The 15,380-nt window shown below is 43.7% G+C and overlaps 1 protein-coding gene across 1 annotated transcript in view; it reads right to left on the bottom strand.

Moving 5' to 3' along the window:
• SFMBT2 (Scm-like with four mbt domains 2) overlaps positions 1-11,585 on the bottom strand; it is a gene marked incomplete at its 3' end in the record, with an annotated part of 74,596 nt that extends 63,011 nt beyond the window's left edge. The window contains 3 exon segments of the mRNA XM_010001300.1: positions 388-628; positions 4,270-4,364; positions 11,412-11,585. Of these exon segments, the coding sequence (XP_009999602.1) occupies positions 388-628; positions 4,270-4,364; positions 11,412-11,517 (442 nt within the window).
• Positions 11,586-15,380: the final 3,795 nt, after the last annotated feature.

Raw genomic sequence — 15,380 nt, 5'->3', positions numbered from 1 at the left:
AGATTCCCAGCTGTTCCTCTGCTGTACACAGACAAAAAAAACCCACATTTTTCTTAATGCTGAGGATCAAAATGCATAATTAACAAATAGTTCCACATAGGCCACTGTAACTTTCAGTTCTTGCATTCACCTTTTGTGCACCTATAAGATGATAATCTCAAACCTATGATGACCAAATTTTGTTGTTACCAATTAGAGCAAAAGTGCCTTTTCTAGAAGCTAAATGGCAAACTGAGTCACCCATTGATCCGTGGGGACCTGACCCTGACTGCATCACCCAACACCAGTTGAGAATCTGGAGCACCCATTCCAGATCGACTGCAAGTCTGGAGACTAATCACCAGCCCAATAATAGAGCATGAGCCTAACAAAACACACAGAACTCACCATCTGGAGGCATCAGGACCTTGTTATTCTGTGTACACCAGCCAACGGGGTGAAGATCTGCTGTCATCACATCACACCAGAAGTCTGCCCTGCGATCATCTCCATAGCCACAGTAACGAAGCAACAAGAGCTGTCCACACGTTGTGATGATTGTAGCCACCCAGTATGTGTCTGGATTGCTCTTGTTGGCCACTTCTAACTTCATTCCTGGTTGGAAACTGCTTTGAAGGCTGATTTCAACCTTACAAAATGAGAAAGATAGTGTTACTTTTTTTTTTCTTTGCAGGGAGATCCTCCACCTCAGCTAAACAAGATCAAGTTGCCCTTAAAGAACAGCTCTGGGGCAGGACATGAGTTGATTGTGCTCCTTAGTCCAATCAGTTTCACAGTCTATCTGGGCAGGACCATTCCTTCTTCCTTGACCCCATCATGCAAAGTCCCACATGCTCCAAAGAAACTGTCCAGCAGTGGTAACCTCAGGTGCACAACATCTAAGAGAGCACTGGTACCCACCTTCATATCATAAATCACATCAATGCTTGGGAGAAGGGTGGGATAACTCCAATGAGGTTGCATTTCCCATTGCTTCATCAGGCAAACCACACCACACATTCAAGATGTTGCATGTGTCCAGAACTGAATAGCTCGACCATGTCCAGAGAAGAGCAACAAAGCTGCTGAAAGGTCTTAGAACACAACTCTTATGAGGAGTAGCTGAGGGAATTAGGTTTTAGTCTACAGAAGACGAGGCTGAGGGAAGACCTTATTGCTCTCTACAACTGCCTGGAAGGAGGTTCTAATGAAGTGGGAGTGGGACTCTTCTTTCATGCAACCAGTGATAGAACAAGAGGGAACAACCTCAAGTTGTGCCAGAAGAGGTTTAGATTAGATATTAGGAAAGAGGTATTTGCTGAAAGAGTGATCTGGCATGGGAACAGGCTGCCCAGAGAAGTGGTGGAGTCATCACCCCTAGAGGTGCTCAAAAAACATGTGGACTTAGCACTTCAGGACATGGTGTTGTTGTTTTGATGGTTGGACTTGATGATCTTATGAGATCTTTTCCAACCTTAATGATTCTCTGATTCTAAGGTAGAAAGGCAGGTACTAAGCACCTCTAGGACTTAAGCCCAACTATAATAATTAGTCATATAGCAACACTGAAGCACCTCTTGAGGCTTGAAAAGAATCAAGGGTTGAATACTGAACCAGAAGACCAAGGAGATAGTTTCCACCAAATCCATCCCCAGCAGCTCAAGCCTCAAATGATTCATTCTCCCAGCACCCCAGTAAATAAACTAAGACCCATTGCTGAAAGAAGCTAATGGTCTGAGCCACAGTCCTGCCATCTGATGTCACTTCCATTTATCTCACCAGTGACAGGTCACATGTAACTGCCCTTAGGACAGTGGAGATGCCAGTGCACCTCTCACAGGACACTGCAGGGACTGATGTTAAACATCAGAGCCTGCTCTAGGCACATCTAAATGTATCCTCCAGTAGGCCAGTGGGATGTCAGCTGTTGTTGATAAAGAAGAGGTGGATGCCAGTTCACCATTCAGGTGCCAACTTTGTCTCAAGAAGATCACCCAAAATGCAGCTCCCTATGAGATGCTCAAGGACAGGTTCTTATAGGTTTCTTAGTACCATGTGTCCTATTTAAGCCTGTCTCTGATTAACTTCTCATTTAAACAACAAGCTGAATTGCCTCTTTTACTCAAAGAGTGAAATACAATATGGCCACCTGAGGACTTCTCAGACTTGGGGATGCCAAGTTGCAGAGAAAGCCCCTCCATCATCCTGTTCCAGCTTACAACACAAGCTCTGCCCAGTCAAAGCCATTTATTACTTCCAGTTAACAATATTCCACGTGCCTTTACTTGTGTGGGCACTTTCATCAGCATAAATTCCTGGAGTCAAAAGGACAGCTGAGGTTAGAAGGGACCCTTGGAGATCATCTAAGATTGAAGAAGGTCTGTGACATTTACTACTTCACTTAAGTCATGAAACAGGATCTTGGCTCTTGTGATGCTAAGTGTGCTCATAAATAATCCAGGATATCTGTTTGTAGTTTTTCTCCTTCTGTCCAGCATAAGTCAAGATCAAAGTGCTATTCCAAAGGAAAGGGACTTGCAACTGGAAATCACACAGAGGGGAAACAAACAGGCAAGTAATATAATTTTCTCTGACAGCTTTCAGGTTCCTGGCCAGCCCACGGGTTTTTGAGCACCAAGTTTAAGACTGAGAAGCTCGGTCACTAAGGACTGTTCCCAGCATTAACTTGTCTTACATCAGTAGTCCCAGGATTGAGGACTGCAAGACACCACAACAAGCAGGATCAGCAGGATGAGTTGGGCATCTCCATGTACCTAAAGACATCCTTCAGGGCTCAACTAAGCACAATACTTTCACCTAGACCTGTTATTTAGGATTGGGCCCCAAGGAGAAACCTGGAACAAGATGCTCTCTCCAGACAGTTGCTGGACCAAGGACAAATTATACAATAAAACTTTGGCATTGCCCTGTAATTCTCCTTATGGTCCTTTGTCCCACCATACCCTACTGTTGTTAAAATTGAAGGAAAAATAGGGGATGGAGGATTGAATTATTTTTTCAGATGTAAATGAAAAGAGAGGCTTTTCATCACTGAATCTCCTTACCCACTCAAAACGAGTCAAGGAACCACCTGGAGATAAAAGTGGTTTCATGGTGTGAATGCACTCAACCAAATAGAGACTTCTCTCAAAGCAGCATGCCAAAGGGCATCTCTACCAGCTAAAACCCCTCTCTTCAGACCAGTCAAGTGAAGCTGGGAGAGGAGCCAACACAATTGATGAGAAGCTATAACAGAATAGGCTGCTACCTGTATCTGATGGGTCAGGTAGGAGGATAAGCAGCACCATCCTCATGAGACTTTCAGTGGAGGACAGAGACCCACCATGACTTACTGTGGCTTTGCTCTGATGAAGGTATGTTCCCAATAGGCCTCAACATCCCTGACAGAACAGACTTGTGGTTCAAAGACAAAGAAGTCCTGGAAAAACCTACCAACATGGCCACACATGCACACCCTTGACTATGATGAAGAACTCGTATCAAGCTTAATTTCTCTCCTATGTCCTCATATGACATCACACATGTGAAGATGAAGAGGTTCAATAACTGATGGTGGATGGAGAAACTAGTCCCAAACAACTATATTCTTGACTGTGATGGACTCTCCCTTCTTCAAACCATGCTCTGATTTTTTTCATCAAAGAGACTCCAAACACAACTTGTGCTAACATGGACCAGAGCCACAGATGATGCTGTAACTACTATGGCTGTCAGTATGAGTCACATCAACCCAAGAAAACATCACCCAAGCATTTGTATCCCATGCTTCTGAGACAGCACCTCCACACAGGAGGCTGAGGGATGGTTTCCTACAGGCCATGCTGGACTCTCATGCTGAGTGTCCCTGCTAGTCAGCAAACTTTACATTAAGAGGACAGCTTTGGAGAAATAAGGCACTCCTGTGAGATGTATCTGCATAGGCTGGGATGGACAGCAAGGAATAGAGAATAAAAAATAGATGGAAGAGAACAAAATTAGTGCATTATACGCTAAAGGAGAGAAACAAACATCCTCAAGAATGGAATATTTGAACTGAAGGCAGAGGATCAGTCAGTGGCACAAACAGACACAGCTGTGACTGCAGATGATGCAAACATACCAAGTTCCCCTAACACCAGCTGGAGACCATTCCTACACAGGTTGCCACATGCACAGAGGGGACAATTTCCTCCCAAAATGGTCAGACCCCACTTCAGTTCTCCAGAGAACCAATTGAAACCAGAAGAGGGACCACGTGCAATGCCTACACGGCTCAGACGAAGCACGTACGTGTTTGAAGGAGGTGTGGGGAGCAGCACTGGCTCCTGTTTCCTCCAGGAACTCATCCCAGTTGAAGTCTTCATCTTCAATGCTGGAGCCCTCATCTGTTCAAAAGAAAAAAGACAAAAAAAAGAAAAGCAGCCTAAAACACAGCCAAAGAAGGCTAAAGTTATGTCGAAGAGTTCACAATAAGAACAGTAACCAGTATATACATCAACCCAAGAGAAAACAGAAAGCTTTAAAGATCTATGTTTATCTAGTTTGACCAACTCTATGCATTCAGCAGACTTTGGGACACTGGAAGACAACACTTGGAAACCAGAAATTACTCTGCTATCACAGATAGGGGAAACAAACCTGTCATATTGCAGCAGGTACTTATGGTGGCTGTCTGTCCATGACCACAAGGGTGCAACAACCTTGCTCATGCTCTAAAATGAGGTCACCCAGCACTGTTAATTGCAAGCAGTGCACTGGTGATAATATTAGACACCCCAACTCTTGGGGCTGGTGAGGCCCAGGTTCAGTCCTGCCACTCCTTCTCTCCTTCCTCAGCATCCTTCCACCCAGAGATCCCAGCTGAGGTCCCCATGCCTCCCACTTCTCCCAGAACTACAACTGCTTTCCCCAAAACCCCCCAGCACTCCTCACCAGACCACCACTACCTTCTTGCTCCCTGCCCTCGTCCTTGTCACATTGCAGTTTTGGGACTCTGCATCATGCCTCCTCCATCCACACCACTGCTCCAACAATCCTTCACCATGGTGAAGATCTTGACATTACTAGTCTTTATTTATTTATTTATCTATCTATTTACTTATAACCATGCTGAGCAAAGGCCTCAAACCATTGTTGAAACACACACAGAAAGAATTAAAAATAAATCTGCTTTCATTTACAGAAAATCAGCCAAATCTGATTGTTTTCATTTTGTTCCCAGGCAATCTTGCAAACCCAGTTTCAACCCCAGAGCAAAAATATTTGCAGTCTAGCAATGAGCCCTTTGCAATAAACATTTATCAGGCAAACTCTGCAAGACCCTTACCTGTCCAAGCATTCATCAGTGTGGTCATGATGTAATTAAAGTGACTCATGACAAAGTGAATTAAGAAATCTCCCCAGACAGTTTTATGAAGAAAATGGCAGGGTTAATTTATTGCAATTATTGCTACAGGTCTCTGGTTTTCAAGACCAGAAAATGATGTTGTGCAATGGGAATCTCTCATTATTAAAAGGGAAAGACACAGGTTTTATTTGCTGCCTGTGGAGCCAGACAGACATAAGGGGAAAAAAGTGGACCAGAAGAGGGTTTTTGAGACAGAGATGGTGGAGGTTAAAGACCTGTCTGGGAGGTCAAGGAGAAGCACTGAGCTGTCACTGCTGTTAAACACTTGGTACACTGGTGCATCACTGCTAAGGGCTGACTCCTTGCTTTAAACTCAATTAACCTGCTTAAATATAAAGATGTAAATCAACATTTACTCCGGTGATAAACTGACTCCTCAACTCAGTGAGCCAAGAAATAGCCCAAACCACGGATACCTCCCAAAACGCCCAGAGGTAGCAACTGACTCTGTTTGAGATATTTGACCCCAAATGAGGGGTTGGTTCATTCCTGACTGAAAGATAAGCCACAGCTTAAACACAAGGTAGGAGCTTGGTGCAAAAATTGCAGTTTCCTTCACCTACATCATGCAGGCAGACTACCTAGACAATCAGGGGAATTCTTCAGCCTTAACTGCAGCCCTGTGGAGTTAATATTTTAGAGAAGAGCCAGGTCCAGAGATTTCAAAGACTGAACATCTAAAGTAAAGTATGTTAGTCCACAAGTAGATGGGAATATATAGTTAACTACCCCAGGCTTATCATTACTTGGATGCTTAAGCAACTTTCTACCTTCAACACAACCAAGCCTCCTGCCACTAAATTTGGCAACATTCAACATGAAAAGGAAGCTGAAAAGCTAAAAGTACATCCCCTCTGCCTGGCTGCTCCCTGCTTCTGCATCCTACTGCACTTGTGGTGTTGAAATGGGCTGCTCATCAACCCCAAGCACATCTGCACATCAGGACATCTGATAGGGACAGGACATTTCCACATCATCCTTGGGCTCTCTTCTGCTCAGATATAACTACCTAAATGGAGGCTGAAGCAAGGTGGGGGTTTGTCTCTTCTCCCAAGTAACAAGTAACAGAAAGAGAGGAAATGGCCCCCAGTTTTGTCAGGGGATGTTTAGATTGGACATATTTTTTAATGAAAGAGTTGTCAGGCTCTGGCACAGGCTGCCCAGGGTAGTGGTGGAGTCACCATCCCTACAGCTATTTAAGAACTGTGTAGATGAGGTGCTTAGGGACATGGTTTAGTGGTGGGCTTGGCCGTGCTGGGTTAATGGTTGGACTTGATTATCTTAAGGGTTTTTTCTAACCCAAACAATTCTGTGATTATATGGTATTTCTGCTTCAGAACACAAGGCATTACCCTCAGCTCGCAATGCCCTCTACATGTTCTCAGCTTTTATTACTGCCTTTTGCTCTAACCTGCTGGATGACTTCAGTTAAGTCCAGCCTTCCTCAGTAGTCTTGCTGGAAGGAGCCATCCTGCTGAGCAATGGAAGCAGGGATTTTTAGGCAGTTCAGGATAATTCAAGCCCCTACAGGGACCAATGTGTCCAGGGTGACAAAACCTTCTTCAGAATTTGCCAACAGCACATTAACTATGTTAGCAATACAGATGACAGTTTGGGATGCAACAAGTCCCTGTGTACTTCATAATCTTATTACCCATGACCTACTGTGCCATGTACCAACACAGAGAGGTTCACTGGCCCCACTGTTCCCACAGACAGACCACCAGGTTCATTCACATGCAGTCCAGTAAAACTCATCTGTTTAAAAACTTATCATCCAGATCATAGAACCACAGAACCACTGACTGGTTTGGGTTTGAAGGGACCTTAAAGATCATCCAGTTCCAAACCCCTGCATGGGCAGGGACACCTCCCACCGAATCAGGCTGCTCAGAGCCCCATCCACCCTGCCCTTGAACACTTCCAGGGATGGGGCAGCCACAGCTCCACTGGGCAACCTGTGCCAATGTCTCCCCAGGATCACTCCTTTCTAAACCCAGAGAGGCTTTAAGACCCTGAAGGAGGCAGAGTGAAAGCTGCAGCCTTCCCTCCCTGTCAATTCATTTCTCTCTGACACATCACAAGTCTGACTCCTCTACTGTGTTTTATCTGCAGATTTTATCCGGAAATTACTTTTACAAGGTCTGTAAAAATAATGTCAGAGTACTCATTTATCACAGTATCAGTGTTTTATTTTGCTTCGTTTTATCACAAAGGATTTTGAAGGGACTGTAAGTTTCCAAAATGTTGTAATACAGACTTGGTTCCTTTACAGAAACCTGGTAGAGGGGCATCCAAAACAGAAACTTTGTGGTCCAGGGATGATACCAGCCCAAGGGATCCAATCCCATCTCTGCACATAATGGGGCTGTAAGCAGAACTCCCCCTGCATCACAAAAGCCCTACTGCTGAAGAGAAAAGGGCAGCTCTTGCTGAGGTATCCCAATGGAGATCCCCTGATTAAAATGTAGATAGAGACATGCAAAATCTCTCTTAATATATAACACCAAGACCGTGCCCACTTGAGAAATGGTTATCGAAGATGATCTGTTTGTCACTCCTCAAGTCATGCACTCCAAGAACAAAGTCCTGGCTCTGCTGGGGAGCTGGAAAACCCCAGGTGCCAGCATTTCACAGAGCATCCCCACGAGATGACAGGTTTGGCACAAGGCCTATTTTACATCTCAGCTCCCTTTCTGATTACTGGTACTTAGGCCCAGTGATTTTCTCAATGAAAGAGTCAAGGCTGGCTGGCCTACAACTGTGATGTGTAAACAAGCCCAGAATGGCAAATAAAATCAACAAGTCATTATCTGTGAGCCTCTCAATGGCTTTAAAGTGCTTATGCATTGACACTATAAAAAAGCAACTGTTCCAGCTGTTACCAGCCTTCCAGGATGTTTAGCAATGGGAAATAAGGAGATAAAAGATCCAAAACTTGTGGCTCCAGAAACAGATTTTTCCCAGGCTTCACTGAAGAAGAAGGTATTTGTGGTGAATTGCTTAGCCATCTTATTTCTAGCACACAGATAAAAACATGATTTCTTGAGTGAACCGAGAAATGAAATCTTTAGATGTTAACACACCAAGTGAGGGGGGACTCGACCAACCACAAACCTCTGACGTGGCCTTAGGAGAGTCACCAAGATCCATATATCCAAAGAAATGTTGGCACCACAGGCCAGCTCTTCTCATTCCAACACCAATATCTATGGTTGGCCAACTGAATCTCACCCTAGAGGTTCCTATCTCTCTCCCATGGATCTAAATGGATCCAGTGGTGATTAGATCAGGCTGCAGATGCCCACTCTGGAAACATCTGAATTAGAAGACATGAATCCCACCTCCAGAGAGGGGGTCTGCATCACATAAGCAGCAAGGATTGAGATGTTCCCCTCTGCTCCAGTCAGGGTTTGCTTTCTTCATCATCAGTGGGAAGAAATTGGCAGCTCCAGACAGCAACTCAACTCAAAGGCAACACAGCACCTGTGTGAAAATGGGATGACTTGCTTTCTGGAGCTGTATCTTTCTCCTCACTGCTGGCACAGGCAGCATCAAGTGACTAGTGTTTTAAGTCCCAGATTCAGACGTTTAACTCTAAAGGACCCTTAGTAGACATCTCTTGTGAGTCACACTGTAGAAAAGAGGCTCCTTCTCTACCATGGCTGTGGGGTAATATTTATGTTCTCACCCAAGATAACATAAGAGTGTCCTGCTTCCTCTAGGTGGGATGTGTCCAGATTTCTCCTCATAACCTCTCCACCCCTACACACCCTCCCCTTCCCAAAGACACATTCCCTATATGCTTTGTCTCCCCCTGCATGCCCAGAGACATCCATTAGATGAGGACAACCATGTGTGACAGTTCCCCCCAGGTCAGTTCCTATAATGCAACTACTTCTGGTTCAGTCAGGGGTTTCATTTAGACAAACATGATTGTGAAGCCAATTAGTACATTGCATCTTTCTTCCATAAGCATGTCCCTTAGATGCCATCTGAAACAACCAGAACCATGACATATACCATGATAAAAAAAATCAAAACTTTGGCTGAGCTAATCAACTCACAGCACAGGGAAGTTTCCACCTCTTTGTGTCCCACCTAACATGCAGAGCTTAAGGGCCCAGGTGAACCTCTAAGCACCATGGCAAGCCCAAGTGGACTACCCCGCATCTCAAACATGTCTTCAGTACAACACAGCCAACTTGCATTTTCATAGGACATCATTCTCATTTTTCCCTACCTTTAATGACTTCTTGAAAGCCCACCTGCACATCCATCTCAATGGCACAAGAGTTGCTTGCTAAGAGCTGCCCACGTGGGCACTGGCAATCTACAGGTTGATTGTGCCACTTTGTTCATTATTTTCATGGCAAATGTTCTAGAAAATGGTTGCATTGCACAAGGGGCTGTGTAAAACAGCCCGTTCTCAACCCCAAGATCTTAGAAAGTCACCTCAGGGACTGCAGGTCATAGTTTACCTGGCATGGTCTTACATTGCTGTGAATCTTTCCCCCTCACAGCCCATCAGTGAACATGGCAAAGATTCACAGGCCTGGCACAGCTTTCCAGTGGGTGACGTGCAGGGAAACAGGAAAATCACTGAGTCACTATGAGAAGCTGAGAAACCAAAGGCTGGATAGTCACATTTCTGAGGTACTATGGGAGAAAGAGTGAAAAGAGGAGCCAAAACACAGCTTTGCAAAGAACTTCAGCAGAGCACTGGCCAATCAAGCACAAACTGCAGCACCATAGGAAAAAGATGCAAAAGACCCTGAAGACAAGGTAGGCAGCTTTTAAACAGTCATCCCAACACTTGTTGCATACAAGGTGGTGAGGGCACCTATTTACATAGAAGCAGACTTTAGGCAACCCTTTAGGAGGACTCCCTACAAGCTCAGACTTTAATCTGCCATTGACATCTCAGGATACTTTTGTCAAAAACATCTCTTACAGAAATGAGTGAATTTTGGAAAAGCACTTAAGCATATGAGCACCAACACAAGTACCCCAATGCAAAACTCATTTTGTTGTCCTCAGTGTTGTTTACCACAAGTCCATCAGTTGGGCTCTCCCATGCAAACAGAGCAAGGATGAAGTTACAAGCTATAGTAGAGCTAAATTAACAATTCAGTGCTGCTGGGAGAGGCCCCATTCCCACCCACCCTCTTAATCCAGCTAGTTCAACTCACAAAGCTGGCAGAAAACTACTTACTTTCTTTTCTCTGGTTTACCTTTCTGCTGGGTTAGTTGACTGACTCAGCACAGGGTGTGATGGAAAGTAGAGATGGCAGAAGAGAACATATGGTCTAAAGAGGGGTCTCCCATTTTGGCATCAATTAGACCAAGCCATCATCTGCAACTTCACCATAAGATACAGTCTCCTTCCATCAAGGCTAGATGCAGGAAGTTAAAGCACTTAATTCCAGCAGAAATCACTGGAAGCTACCCCTTATTTTTCTGTATCTACCATGACAATGCCCAAATTTCACACACTGAATGTCAGCTTTAGGTGCCCATCCCACAGCCTTACAGAGCACCTGATCATACACAGGAGCACAAGGACAACACTTGACCAGCTCTCCACTGGCTGGTCTAATGTCTGTGAAGCCCTCTCACCTGAAGCACTTTAAAATATTGGGAAGGAAATGAGGCTGAAGGTCAAAACAAAGGTGAAATGCTGTAATTTCTGAATGTACTTTTCCACTCTTTAACTACAAAACTGCAACAAAACAGAAAAGGGTGGGGAAACTGGAGAAGCACGTGCTCATTTCTCCATTGCTTTTTGTTTAAATGTCAAATAGCTGCTACCTACTGGAGAACAGTTCCAGAAGAAGAAAAGCTCAAATTTCCCAGCCCATCGACCATGGGACACAGTCCAATCCATAAGACTCAAAAAAGCCCTTTGAGCTGTACAACCATTGCCAATGCTCCCTTGGTAACATGGCTGTCTCCACCTCTACAGGTGATCAGCTGGAGGGGCTGTAACCATGGGGACAACTCATGGGGGTGAAGGAGAGCTCACCTGAATCAAACTGCTCCCTGTTGCCATTGGTTGGGCTCTGGCCCTTCTCTGGGGAGAGATGCTGGGTCTCCTGCATGGTGGCAATGAAGGACGCCCTTGTCTCCATGGTTCAGAGGAAGAGGCCTCCCCTTCCTAATTCATCCTGCAGCAGGGAGTGCCTAGAGGACAAGCTAAAAGAAGAAGAAGAAAAAAACAGCAATAAGTGATTTTTTTTGTTTCTACCTACACCAACCCATATTCCTCAGCCTTTCCTAATGGCTTTCAGGTTATCCCATTTTGACTGGAACCCTAAAATCCTGCTCTCTCCTCCAATGTGATCCAGAGTTGGATGAGGAACCACAATGAAGCACCTTAGTGGCAATAATACCATAACAGCAATAACAAAAATAATAAAGAATAGAGAAGATAATGAGGAAATTTTGTCAGGCACTGGAGGAGGCTGCCCAGGGAGGTGGTCAAGTCACCATCCCTGGAGATCTTTAAAAGCTGTAGATGTGGTGCAGAGGGATGTGGTTTAGTGGTGACAGTGTTGGGTTAATGGCTGGACTTGATGTTCTTAAAGGTCTTTTCCAACCTATCAATTCTATGATTCTATAATAAACAACATCCATTGGATTCACATCTCAAAGTTCTGTCCAGATCCCCCGTTATCACCAACAGAGAGGGAAGGGCCAGCCCATAAGGTGCCACAACCTGCACCAAAACCCAGAAAACCAGGAAAGGTCAACTCAACCATCCTCCAGCAGGCCTAGCCCTTGACTTCCAACTTTTTGAGGTTAACACTGTGTAAGACATACCTCACTCCACAAATATTCAAACTTCCAAAGGGGGGGATTTGTGATAATGAAACAGAGGAAACACTGAAGGGAAAACACTTGGGAGTGACAGGAGTAACTCTAGAAAATGAAGTTCAGCATGCAAAATGCAGACACTCTAAGAAAATAGTGCAGGTTGCAACTGCCTTTTGAATGAAAGACTGACCTAAGGTAACCGCACCAGTTAGTACCACATAGAGAAGAAAAGATTAACTCAGGTGTAGATTGAGTTATGTTGGCAGAGGTGATTCTTCTAAAAGGAATGACCACAGTAAATACAAAGTGGAATAAAAACACGAAGAGATGAAAAATGATGCAAGAAAGGGAATACAGTCTGATTAGATCTTGAACCAGACACTAGACTAAATGAGAACTGTATTTCTAGCTACAGGAAGCCACCAGGTAAGCACTACCCAGAGACACACCTTTAGGAGTAGATTTAAAATAACTCCAAAGTGAGCTTTTCAGTAAAACTCTCTGAGATGGTGATGAATTACGAGATGTCAAAGGAGGGCTGAAAAAGAGAAAAAAAGAGCTCAGGTTATGGGCACAGAGGGAACCAGCTACTCACATAAGATATGCTGAAGTAAAGACAGGTAGTAGGGAAAATTGTGTCCAGAATTTACACTGTGGAGAACTTGTCCTGCTTATTAGTGGATGCCTCCAAGACCTGCATGAAAGAGAGGACTACGCTGGCAGAACTGGAGCCAAATGTTCTGCAAGGAGCGTGACTAAAAGAAGGAAAAAAGTTTACTGCCAGAAGCCAGGCAAAGCAGGAGGTAGTAAGATTGTAAAAATATTATGGGATTTTTTCAGCTTTCGGTACTCAAGAGGCATATTCAGGAAGACCAGATATGTTGGTTATAAAATAGAAAGAGGGAAGGTGTTCTGTCATAGAATTTTCATTCCCAGTTTTTAAGGCTGTTGCAATGAAAATTGCAAGGAAGAAAGAGACATGTGTGAGCAGGAGGAACTGAAAGAGATGAGAAGCATGTCAGGTTTAAGTGTTATAGCATTAACCAACCCTATGTGGGACTATTTGCTGAAGCAACCACAACAGCATCTTGGCGCCAGCAATTAAACCATGCTAAAACCATGGGGGTTTCACAAAGCATCACTGGTAAAAGCAAATTACCAAGGAAGGGGATACAACCCCATCATCTGAAGGTCGTCTGCACAAAGCTAGACCCCCATCAGCAATTTGTGTTCCCCACCTGAAAGGAATGTGATAATGAAAGGAAAATATATGTTTTTTAAAAGGAGTCTGTGAACCAATTCCGAGCAATATGTTTGTTGGTCTCTTTGGAAAGAGCTTCATCTACTTTGAGAATTCCATAAATAAAAATGATCACTTCCCCACTGTGATGGCCACTACAGCACTTCATCTTTATTCTTTATAGACATGAGAATTGCTAATGAATTAACTGTATTATATGCTATGAGCATGTTGAGTGTAGCTAACCTCAGAACATATATATCACTCATCCTCAGTGTATATTAAGTTTCAATTAACTATAAAACTAGAAGTAATCAGACTACTGGAAGTCAAAAAAACACTTCTCCTTTGGTAGAGAATACTTCCATAAATAACATTAATAAGAAATTGCTTAAGTATCAGTATTACATCAAGCTTATTAAATGTGAGAGAAGGGGAGCTGTCAGCAGAAGCTAAACCTTGAGTCGCTTCAGCTGTTTTCACTTTTGCCTAAGGCCATGATGGAAGGTAATCCTGGTCTATTAAAAAATAAAATAAAATAAAATAAAATAAAATAAAATAAAATAAAGAATGGAGAGAAACTGAGAGATCAGTTTAAACACAATAAATCAATTAGCTTAAACAGAACTCACAGGTAACAGCATAAATCCTAAGAAGAAAGACAAGCTACTTCATAGCATAGATAAAACTTGTGATGCTGATAAGACAAAGCTATGAGCTGATAAAAAGCTGAAGGTGTCCAAGCAGATGACTACAGTATTTGCTGTTTCTTATGCAGTCAGGCCCCAAACCTGCCACCAGACCCATGAAAAATGCCCATTTTCCTGGGTCAGGGAATTGCCCATCAGAAATGAAAAACGGACGGGAAAACCAGCAGGAACCCATCTGAGGTGTTCACAACACAGCTGGGATCCATCCTCAGTGGCCACATCTGGGGCTGGACTTCAGCCCACTTCAATTAAAAGGGGGCGCTGCAGAATCTCTTTGCTAGATTCAGCAATGTCATCAACATTTGTGTTTAACTCTATTCAAACACATGTTTTGCTTAAGCTATGAATAACTCATCATTCTTGAAATTTTCACGTTGAGAGCACTCACATCCCAGGAAAATTGGATCTGTCTGAGGCTATAGCTTATTTTCTTATTTGGGGAATAACTTGCTTAAATGTTATGGTAGGAAGGCATTTAAGTATTTTTCCAATACTACATGACAAGACCAAACATTCATGCAAACCGAAGCTTCACGAGAGCTCTGAGCCTTAGTGTTGATATAACTAACTAGCAAAGAAAGCTGACATAGGGTATTAATTTTTCACTTTGTATTAATTGCTGCTAATTAACACTTCAAACAGAGTCCCCAGCCATACTGTTACCAGTAGCATGCTGACTGGCCCACAATCATCAACATTAAACAAGCAGCACACACTCTGTACACTGATTTCTACATCAGGCTGAAGAAATATGTGTCCACTGGAAACCAAATTAAGGACCACAAGCCACACTGTCAGCTTGTAAAGCAGGGGATGGGAAACAACAGCCAAAGAGGCTCGAGCTGACACTATACCAGGCAGGAACACAAAGGAAAATATTACCAAATGCTTCTGAAAGAGCAGGGAGGGGAAAATTCCCTGGTTTGAGAACTCTTGTTCATAATTTCTGCACAGTGGTGGTTCAAACCAATGCGATTCTTCCCCCATGCAGCCCCCATCCCCCTGGTATTTAATTCAGATCCAGACCTTAATTTGCAGGCAGAAAAAGACAGACAACATAAAAATAAACCCAACCCTCTTTTATTTCCTCCTTCCCATGGCCATCAGTCTCAGCCACACCATTATCTCCAACACGCTTCCTTGTCATCTCTATCAGCATTGGCTCTTTGTCTAAGTGTTGGTGTTGGCTTCTTCACACCATTTTACATTTCTCATCTCTTGATGATTC

Source organism: Chaetura pelagica, unplaced genomic scaffold (assembly GCF_000747805.2).
Source record: "Chaetura pelagica isolate M959 unplaced genomic scaffold, ChaPel_1.0 scaffold66, whole genome shotgun sequence".
NCBI lineage: Eukaryota > Metazoa > Chordata > Aves > Apodiformes > Apodidae > Chaetura > Chaetura pelagica.
The sequence above is the reverse complement of the archived record's forward strand: the minus strand, read 5'-3'. Positions and strand labels throughout refer to the sequence as shown.